This window comes from Aptenodytes forsteri, unplaced genomic scaffold (assembly GCF_000699145.1).
Source record: "Aptenodytes forsteri isolate BGI_AS27 unplaced genomic scaffold, ASM69914v1 Scaffold57, whole genome shotgun sequence".
NCBI classification, from domain to species: Eukaryota; Metazoa; Chordata; class Aves; order Sphenisciformes; family Spheniscidae; genus Aptenodytes; species Aptenodytes forsteri.
This window is the reverse complement of record NW_008796220.1, coordinates 2,769,689-2,780,691: the sequence shown is the minus strand read 5'-3', so window position 1 is coordinate 2,780,691 and position 11,003 is coordinate 2,769,689. Positions and strand designations below refer to the sequence as shown.

Below are 11,003 nucleotides of genomic sequence, written 5' to 3'. Positions count from 1 at the left end.
TGTTGGGTCGACGGTTGGACTCGATGATCTTAGAGGTCTTTTCCAACCTCAATGATTCTATGATTCTATGACTTTGCATAAGAGCAGTAATTTGCTCAAAAGGAGAATCACTGGGTTTAGCTGTAGGCTAGACATGTAGGCATGTATCTTTATGCAGGATTGCCACCAGTAAGACTACTCCTGCACAGTACTTTTCACATGCAAGTAATGACAGGCAGCTAAAAACATTATTAAAAAAAAAATACTCTGCTCCAACAGAAAAATCTGCCTACATGCTTGGCTGTAAAACTTTGCTTTCAGTAATGCCTAGTTTTAAAGTCTCAAGCAGATCACCACAAGCATGAGTAGGCATGCAACTAAGTAGGTTGGTTTGACTCTTTCTTCTGTTGAATGTTTTTTTTTCCTTATGCATAAAACAGACATCCCAGCAAATTGGGAGTCTTCAGTGTGCAAGGGACATTGCAGGGCTTGATTATTTGTTCCACACTGGGATATTTCCCTTTTGAATGTAGTCTACTGGAAGGCTGAAGTCTCTCTCTAAATATACACTGTATTTTCGTAAAGTTCATTTACAAAGAAATCACTGAAGCGTAAGTGTAAAATCATTCCCTCTTTAGAAGTTACTAACATATCAAATAGTTCCTTAAAAGACATTTCTCAAAACTCCTATACGTAAAATTTTCCCACAAAACATAAAAGGTTATGCAAACTGACCTTTAAGGCAGCTTCATAGACATCGTTGGTGAGGCACTCCATGAGGTAAGATCCCCCCCAGGGGTCCGCCACTTTAGGAATACCTGACTCCTCTTGAATTATGATCTGCGTGTTCCGAGCAATGCGAGCGCTCTTCACTGTAGGCAAACCCAAGGCTTCATCAAATGAATTTGTATGCAAAGACTGTGTACCTCCAAACACTGCAGCCATTGCTTCAATTGCAGTACGGATAACATTGTTAAAGGGATCCTGGAAGGAAAAGGAGAGCTCTGAAGCTCAATGGTTCTGCCACAGGGCTGAGGCAGACTAGTCACACATATAATACTGCAATGAAATGAATGCAAGATTCCCAACAGAAACACTGTAATCATAACAAAAGCTGAAAAAGAAAACAGTCAATAATAAACATCCAATCAAACTGATATATCGCTTATCTCAGACAAAAAGATTAATGCATAAAGAAAGCCAAAAATATCAGTGTATGAGTAACAAAGTAAAGCTGGACTTATATTTAGTGGTGTTTCAAAGAACTTAATGAATCCAAGTTGGAGAGGATGGAACAGGTAGTCCCGATGTCCTCCATCCTGGGATTCCAGAAGTCTCAGAGCAGTGAATGGCACATCTGGCAGACAGGTTACTAGTCCAGATGCAGTTTGGAACTAACTGTGCTGAATATTTTCATTAATGACAGCATTACACAAAGGTAGGAATTACTGTTGAAATTTGCTGGTGCTATAAAATTGAAAGGTATCTATGGGAGAACTGGGATATTAACCAAAACAAACGGATAATTTGGAGTACAAGGTATAGAAATAGAGTCAGTATTACAGAATATAATCTCAGCCTTTAGGTCAAAATTTTTATCTGCTCTTTTCATACGTCTAGATAGTTGAGTTGTATACATCTGCCTTTACAGTCAAAGAAGAGTTATCATGATCTCCAGGGGTTGACTTGTGTTTTGAGACAGAGTGAAGATTCACCCACTGCATTTGCTCATCTTATTTCATTTGATTATTGAGGGGACTTAACAGTAGCTCAGATTGCATACCTAATTCCTGACATGCTTAGTTGGGATGAAATGTATCCAAAGTAATTAAGAGCTACCAATGTAATATGACCTTCAAGAAGGCAAAAGGAATCATGAGATCTGTGAATTAAATTATTTTCCATAAAGACATGAAATTAATATCACTATTTTACAAGGATACGGTAATTCTACCCACACTGGAGTCTATTTCTGGTTCAAGTATTCCATTTAAAGAATGACAGAAAAATGTGCTTTGGACAAGCAAGAATGTAAAACATAATTTATGAGTGGATACCTATCTAAAGGCAGGCCAAAGGAAAATATATTTGCCCTCTGAAACCTATGAGGAGCAAACACTGGGCTCTGAGGAGCTATACTAAGATAAACTACGTTTAGACAGGAAAAAAGGGTTATGATCCAGCCAGAAATATATTTACACTGGACAATGGAAGATGGTTGATCATATTTTTGGTAATATTAATATTTTGCACTCATACAATACTTTTAATTGGAGGACCCGCAAAGGCTACTGTTCAAAAAATTCCATTGTTTTAGTTTTACTGCATTCCTGTAATGTAAGTAAACATAACATTTGCTCTGAAAAAAAAAAGAATAAAACCAAGGCACAGAGGTCAAATAACAATGGTTGCAAATCACAACCTAAAAATAACTCATATTGCATGAAATTGATTGAGAGCAGGCCTTGGAATAAGAGCTAGAACCCAGCTCTGACCTCACTTGGGAAACTATATATATAGTCCAATGGTTTATTTTCTTGTTGTGAAGTGATGTAACTCAACAGGAAAAGCAGAAACTGCACCCAGTTTCAAAAGAGCAGACGAGCTGTAACCATTACTTCAGCAGTGAGAGACAGGGGCATGAATTACTTCCCTGGATGCTCAAATGCATTCTCAAGCCAGTGATCTTGAGAAAAAGGAGCCTCTACTTCCTTATTCAGCTGCATTCTGAAAGGATAACTTACAGGACAAATCCAAGAGAGAGCTTCATCCTCTGAGTCCTGAATTAATATAAGCCACCTCTCTGCAATTCTCTCTACTTAGCAGGTTTGGATCCTATTCTCAATTCAGTATCCACTAGGCTGAGAGAACACAAGCTTACAACAGTGATTCCAGAATGAAAATAAAGCCAGACAATGAAAACTTGGGCACTGAGACTCTGCCTATCACCATGCTGGAACCCTTTTGAATACAGTCTCAATTTCTGCCCTTTCACCTGAGCACTACAGGGCAGTCCAGAATCATAGAATCATAGAATCATTAAGGTTGGAAAAGACCTCTAAGATCACCGAGTCCAACCGTCAACCCAACACCACCATGCCCACTAAACCATGTCCCTAAGCGCCTCATCTACACGTCTTTTAAATACTTCCAGGGATGGGGACTCCACCACTTCCCTGGGCAGCCTGGTCCAATGCTTAACCACTCTTTCAGTAAAGACATTTTTCCTCATGTCCAATCTAAACCTCCCCTGGCGCAACTTGAGGCCATTTCCTCTCGTCATATCACTGGTTACTTGGGAGAAGAGACCAACCCCCACCTCGCTACAACCTCCTTTCAGGGAGTTGTAGAGAGCGATGAGGTCTCCCCTCAGCCTCCTTTTCTCCAGGCTAAACAACCCCAGTTCCCTCAGCCGCTCCTCATCAGACTTGTTCTCCAGACCCCTCACCAGCCTCGTTGCCCTTCTCTGGACACGCTCCAGCACCTCGACGTCCTTCTTGTAGTGAGGGGCCCAAAACTGAACACAGTATTCGAGGTGCGGCCTAATGTATATCTGAGGTATAATACTGAGGTATTTTGTAAAGCAGCATTTTGGCAAGCAACGCTGCTGGCACTCAGCAAGACTTTTTGTGTTACGTAAGCAAAAAGATGTACCCAATGCTAGTGTGTGCATTTGTCAGACTGAGAGTAAGACAGGTTGTCTCCTTCAGAAAGCGGCATCTTTATGAGTAAAACCAGCAGCCCCCTTTAAGATATACATGAGAACATATTTAAATGAGGAAGTTGATGAGAGTCCAATTTCTAACCTGCTCAGTGAGTGACCAGCCCGAAGTCTGACAATGAGCTCTCAGCAGAAGAGATTTGGGATCCTTGGGCTTAAACATTTTCTCTATCAAGTGAGCCCACAGCCGCCTCCCAGCTCTCAGCTTAGCTATTTCCATATAGAAGTTCATGCCAATTCCCCAGAAGAAGGACAGCCTGTAATAAGAGCACATGAACAGGATAACACGTTAAACCATTCTAATAACTCTGTTTCAGTAAAGAAGTCCTACAGCAAGGTCTTCAATTAATTTACTTTTACAGATATAACCCAGACATAAGATGATGGGAATGTTCCTGAACGCTGATGCCAATTGCTACAGAATGATAGACATTCATGCCAATAAACTGTCTTAGCCTCCAAACAAGGTGACTGCAGGGAAAGTGCCAGTGACAATGGTCCCTGGAACGGCTAAACTGTCCCCAAGGACTGTTTTGGGGGAGCCCTAGGTCAAGCAGTGTTCAGGCAAGTCACTAACTACAGTGACACTCTAGTGCCAGGGAACGCTCCTGGACACAATCTACTAGTGTAGTTGCATTCACAAACTACTGATAATGAGAAGACGTTACGTATCGTAAGCATGCTTTCCTCCTCTTCCTGAGTATTTTAATCCAAATCCAAATCAAACATCAGTTCAATACTGGATAGCATATCAGGGAACAGACTTATTGATCTACTTTTCCCTACTTATAGCTTCTATGATTTATAAATGTAAATACGCATAGCTCATTATACTGAAGATGCACTCTTTGAACAGTGAATTAGCTACTGAAACAATTTGCCAAAGGCTCTTGCAGATTTTCCATCACTAGAAAGTCTGAAAATAAGGCTGTATCTTTTTCTATGTGATCCGCTTTGATTTTGCCACAGATCTTGGAAACGGGTTAATTCAGCTGACTCCTATATTTTGAATGGGCAACAGGCTACGTGAACCATGCCTTTTGTTTTTTAGACTCACCGTATAGTTAGGGGATCTGCAAATCAACTAGACCACTGAAACTGTGATTCTGCTTAGTTTGGCAGTAACTATACAAAAATACAGTATTCTGCTTAAAATTAAATTTTATTTTTAGGAACTTTGCAACTGTAAATTGAACTACCTGAACTTCCCCTTGTTAAGCATTTTTTCCCAAATATTTCAAAATAATACTAATTAAAAACATTCAATAATATTACAGCATAAAAGAACTGCGAGAGCTCTTGCTGCATTCTGCAGTCCTAAAGCTACAACTGTATGAGATATTACAGCTTAGGGATCTTCTTTCTGACCCAGAGACCAACTGTCACAACAGACCTCAACAATGCTTGGGCTTGTACACGAGCTTTATTCAGTTTATTAGCGTAGATGTAGTCTAAGTGTATGTTGGACCAGATATTTTTCTACTGCTGAAACTGTGTAACAAAACCAAAACAAAACCTATCTGCAATGTGAGCATTGCCAATATTGCTTGTATGTGTAAAAATACTGAATTTGATATTAAACTCTAGAGGTTTTGCCAAAAGCCAGTTTTATACTTGCAAATTTCTTTAGCTCACCTTGGTGCAAATTCATCAATGGTAAGGCCAGCTTTAAGTCCAGTTCTGCAGTACTCCAAGCCATCTGCTATAGTATAAGCTAATTCCAGAATGGTATCAGCTCCTGCCTCTTGCATATGGTATCCGCTGATTGAGATGGAATTAAATTTTGGCATATACTGCAAAAATAAAAGACAACATGGTACGAGATTGCAGGGGGCTGGACTAGATGACCTTTGATGGTCCCTTCCGACCCAAACCATTCTATGATTCTATGACAGCAGAAGAGGGGAGGATCAGATAATTGTTCTACCGACACTCACAAACAATCCATCCTTTGTAGATTGCAAATACAACCCATCTCTGTTAAACGGTGTTTGCAGATGTATACTTTACATGCTTTTACCTTTTTGCACTATTCATTGTGCTTAAACTATCACCCACCACAACAAGTCTCTTTCTCGATTACAGGCTGTGTTTCACCTCTCCAACGAAAACGCAGCTAAGAAAACAACTGGTAGTACTGAACTTCCACTCATCAGTTCAGGACTTCACTCCTTTCACTGCTGCTTCTCATGCTCAATTTCGCAGCAGAAATCCTTCAAGGTTTCTTATCTCTTCACTCCTGCCTACAGCTGCATAATGCTTCTTAAATATGTGGCTTCTTACTTTCTATGCAATGAACAGCCTGTCTGTTCCTCGTCTCCAAGCTTCCTGCCGTCCTTTCAGGCTTAGGCTCATCTTAATCTGACTTTGATTTGGATTGACTTAAAAATCTTAAAATTTATGCCGTAAGTGATTTGGGATCTTAACTTCTTCTCCCGGCCCCTTCCGCAACCACATCATTCTTCACTACGACAGGTCTTCCCATCTTCTGCTTTGTTCTCCAAAGTGCCTCATAAATAGTTAACTAGATGTAATAACAGAAGTAAATACATTTAAACAAAGAATACCTTTGAGGTGTACTGGAAGATGTCAGCAATAATCCGCATGGATGGTTCTGGGGGGAAAATGTATGTATTTCGGACCATGAACTCCTTCAAGATGTCATTTTGGATTGTCCCTGTCAGCTTGGCCTGAGGCACTCCCTGTTCTTCTCCAGTTACAATGAATGTTGCCAACACGGGAATGACTGCCCCGTTCATTGTCATAGAAACTGACATTTTCTCTAAAGGAATTCCATCAAAAAGGATTTTGGTGTCTTCCACTGTATCAATGGCAACTCCAGCCATTCCAACGTCTCCTCGAACACGTGGATTGTCTGAATCATAACCACGATGGGTGGCTAAATCAAAAGCAACAGATAATCCCTGCTGGCCAGCTAAATGAAAAAGAAAAAAGCCCAAAAACAAACAAACAAACAAAACAACAAAGAGAGAGATTCAGAAGTGTTAAACAGGTCTGCATTAGGACTGGATCTAAATTTATTAACTTTATTTTACATCATCCAGGCATCCAGGCTTGGACGACAAACCAATTTTTGATGTTAAACGCTGTTCCCTCCCCAAACTTGTCCAAGGTCTTCTCGTCTTAAACTTTAAATGAGAAAGCTTTTAATTGAGAAAAAAATATCATAGTTCTAGTTCAGCCACACAATCACCTCACCATGCTTAACAAATCACTGCGTAACAGTTTGGCCACAAGTTACAAATGTGCATAGACAGACAGTATCAGGGCTTATATACAGAAACTCTACTTAGCTTAGCTGGAAACAAAAGTGTGATAGACTACGTCACATTACCTTCTCTTTATCACAGATTAAACACACACGCACTGCTTGTTATCCTGGCTCTACTGCCATATGCTATTTATTCCTAACGTGAAATGATGCATTACTAAAATCTGCAGTAAGAGAAAATGACTCATAAAAGCAGGGAACAGGACAGGTAGAGCTCTTGCCAGACTTGCTGCTCCCACCTGAAAGCAGTACCTGAAAGTCTGCTCACCCCAGGCATTCACTCTCTGACCAGCACTGCTGTTCCTGAAGGAACTGTATCTACTGCATTTGCAAGTCTGCTTCTCAACATCAGCAGAGCTCTTAATTGTCAGATACCAGCTACTGTCTTTGATCTAAAAAGCTAGGTGATAGCTCAGAAGCACAATGACAAAAATTTAAATTTCTCCCTAGTTTGAAGCAATAGAAATTTCAGCAATTATGAGAACTAATAATTAATTCTTTTTCAGCATTCCTCTAATTACAGAGAGATTTTAACTAAATTATTTAAAATGCTTTACAAATAGGTCAGATTCAGAAGCTATGCTAAATAATTCAATATTCATACAACCGCTGACACAACAACAGAGATAAAATTACAATATCACAATGTCAAAACTCGAATCAAGATGAAAAATTCCTGGCAGCAAACGTTCTTGAGTAATTGAGCTGTGCTACCAGCTAACCCAAGTGTTAGCCCTTCTGCTTCAGCAGCAACATTCAGCAGTAAGACAGATTATATTCAGAACAATCTTTCTATTGAAATGTTTGTTTGCAAATCTCTAATACCCTGTATTCATAATTTCTTAATTTACTGAGAGTTTTATAAACGGAAAGAATCGAGAATACTTGCAAGAATACCGCAGCAGCTAATACTGCTTCGTATTAGCTAACCATGATATGGCAAGAGGTAAAAAACCCCAAACAACTCTTCTCCCCTGCCCTAAACAGTGATGTTTTGAGTAGGAAGGCCTGTAAAGTGGGAAATAAAAGCATCGCAGATGCATTAGTCAGAAGGCAGATTTCAGTGGTCTGTTGTTTTGACTGGTAAGGTTATAATTAGCTTCAAACAATTGCTAAGATGTATGGCTGGAGTAAAACTAATGCTTCAGTCTATCAAGAACAACTTTTTAGTAGTGGTTTTACAATGCCTAACTCAATAGTGTATTATGATGACGCTCTGGCTATTAGCTAAACAAATTGCTGCAAAGCACAATACTCTGCAGAAATATTGGGAAAACAGCTCTCAAATAAGGAAAATACCAATACTTTTAGGAAGCTGGTTTTACTAGTACACCATGAATGACACTATTCATATGTATTTATATGAGTTCATTTAAAATTTACAACATGAGATGGAACCTCAAAATGTCAGAATGCACAAACACCAGAAGTGCTAAGTGACGAAGCTCAACAGATTTTTCCACTATAATCTCCTCTCATGGTCACAAAATGAGTGTAAAGTGCTCCACGATCTCTGCTGGTTGGACCCTGGGATGTAGCCAAATTTTGCTTCTGTCGGTGTCAAGGCAGAATAACTAAAAATAGCATTTAACGCATTCATTTTTCCACCTCAGTAGCAAAATGAAGCAAGGGCAGTTTCAGAAATGATCCAATTTCCCAGTAGTAAATACAGCGCCACTGGGAAAAGCCTATCAGAAATCAGAACTCCCAAGGCGGAATAATCACATTTGCCACGTAATTCACCATATGAATGTTCCCCATTGCTTTGCAAGGCAACGTTGTTTCCCAAATCAGCTGTCTTACCTTTAATGTTGTCCTTGTAGAACTTGTTGCTCTCCTCCACTGTACTGAAACCAGCATATTGGCGGATAGTCCACGGCCTGTACGTGTACATGGTTGGGTAGGGTCCTCGAGTGAACGGTTTCACCCCTGGCAGCTCCTCAGGGAAGTCTTTCGTGTCCCTTTTGGAGTACAAGGGCTTGATGTCGATCCCCTCTGGAGTGTGCCAAATTAAATCCTTTGGATTCTTGCCCTTCAGCTGCTTTTCAGCAAGGGCAGCCCACTCGGGGTGCAGCGGCTGCCTGTGCAGTGAACGCCACGCGAGCCTGCAGGCTGGAAGCTGTGCCAGGCATGTGCAGCGGTGGGGCCGCAGGCACAGGAGAGCATCCTTGGCTCTTAGCATGTCTGCCCCACTGGTCGGCGAGTATGGGGTAAGCTGAAGAAAATCAAACCACGTATTTTGCATTATCATCTAAATCCAACACGGGAGAAGTCAAGCAGTTTGCTAAAGCCAAAACAATTACTCAGGAAAAAAACTAAGTGTATTTATTGACTTACTCATTTGACAGACACCCCCTCCCCTTGCCTTTCAATCAGACAATGCATAAAACAGATTTCAGGAAAAATCCTACATTTTCCTCTAGTTAAGGAAAACATTCCTACAACTCATCTACATCCACGTAAGAAATGTGTGACTTATTTCAGTCCCTAAGCAGCACCATCATTTATCCATCACTGGAGAGTCAGTGTTATGTATGAAGACGGCATGCCTAGCTACCTTAGAATCATAGAATCATTGAGGTTGGAAAAGACCTCTAAGACCATCGAGAAGACCTCTAAGATCATCGAGACCAACCATTGACCCAACACCACCACCCACTAAACCATGTCCCTAAGCGCCTCATCTACTCGTCTTTTAAATACCTCCAGGGATGGGGACTCAACCACTTCCCTGGGCAGCCTGGTCCAATGTTTCACCACTCTTTCAGTAAAGACATTTTTCCTCATGTCCAATCTAAACCTCCCCTGGCGCAACTTGAGGCCATTTCCTCTCGCCCTATCGCTTGCTCCTTGGGAGAAGAGACCCACCCCCACCTCGCTACAACCTCCTTTCAGGGAGTTGTAGAGAGCGATGAGGTCTCCCCTCAGCCTCCTTTTCTCCAGGCTAAACAACCCCAGTTCCCTCAGCCGCTCCTCAGAAGACTTGTGCTCCAGACCCCTCACCAGCCTCGTTGCCCTTCTCTGGACACGCTCCAGCACCTCAACGTCCTTCTTGTAGTGAGGGGCCCAAAACTGAACACAGTATTTGAGGTGCGGCCTCACCAGGGCCGAGTACAGGGGCACGATCACTTCCCTGCTCCTGCTGGCCACACTATTTCTGATACAGGCCAGGATGCCATTGGCCTTCTTGGCCGCCTGGGCACACTGCCGGCTCATGTTCAGCCGGCTGTCGACCAACACCCCCAGGACCTTTTCCGCCAGGCAGCTTTCCAGCCACTCTTCCCCAAGCCTGTACCGCTGCATGGGGTTGTTGTGGCCGAAGGGCAGGACCCGGCACTTGGCCTTGTTGAACCTCATACAGTTGGCCTTGGCCCATCGATCCAGCCTGTCCAGGTCCCTCTGCAGAGCCTTCCTACCCTCGAGCAGATCAACACTCCCGCCCAACTTGGTGTCGTCTGCAAACTTACTGAGGGTGCACTCGATCCCCTCATCCAGATCAGTGATAAAGATATTGAACAAGACCGGCCCCAAAACTGAGCCCTGGGGAACACCGCTCGTGACTGGCCGCCAACTGGATGTAACTCCATTCACCACAACTCTGGGCCCGGCCGTCCAGCCAGTTTTTTACCCAGCGCAGAGTACTCTCTGCCTCATCTCCTTCACAACTCCCTGGAAACACACACTTCCCTGACACCTTTATGAGAAAGTCTGCATGAAACTGGAAAGCATCTCTATCACTGTTATGGTGCTGCAGCAACACGCTCCACACAAGTGCTTTAATAATATATATGCTACGTGTGGTACACATATAATCCGATGAGCACAAAGGAGCACCAGAGGAGCACTCAGTTCCCTGCAGAGCCATGACCCTGCTGCCCGGGTGGAAGGCAACCTCCGCCTCCGCTGCTGCCCGGGTCCCAGCGCCATCTCCCCGGCCCCGTACCCCGAAGGAACCACAAAGCCGTCCCGCCACCCTTCTCCGCACCTCTCCCTCCACCCCTCACACCACGG

At 42.4% G+C, this 11,003-nt stretch overlaps 1 protein-coding gene across 1 annotated transcript in view; it reads right to left on the bottom strand.

Moving 5' to 3' along the window:
• Nucleotides 1-9,212, bottom strand: part of MUT (methylmalonyl-CoA mutase) — a 26,489-nt gene extending 17,277 nt beyond the window's left edge. Inside the window, exons 1-5 of the mRNA XM_009288964.2 lie at nucleotides 8,796-9,212; nucleotides 6,268-6,635; nucleotides 5,336-5,493; nucleotides 3,786-3,957; nucleotides 715-963 (exon numbers count right to left, since the gene is read on the bottom strand). Of these exons, the coding sequence (XP_009287239.1) occupies nucleotides 715-963; nucleotides 3,786-3,957; nucleotides 5,336-5,493; nucleotides 6,268-6,635; nucleotides 8,796-9,174 (1,326 nt within the window). The 5' untranslated portion in view covers nucleotides 9,175-9,212. The remainder of the gene's footprint in view (nucleotides 1-714; nucleotides 964-3,785; nucleotides 3,958-5,335; nucleotides 5,494-6,267; nucleotides 6,636-8,795) is intronic.
• Between the last annotated feature and the right edge of the window lie 1,791 nt (nucleotides 9,213-11,003).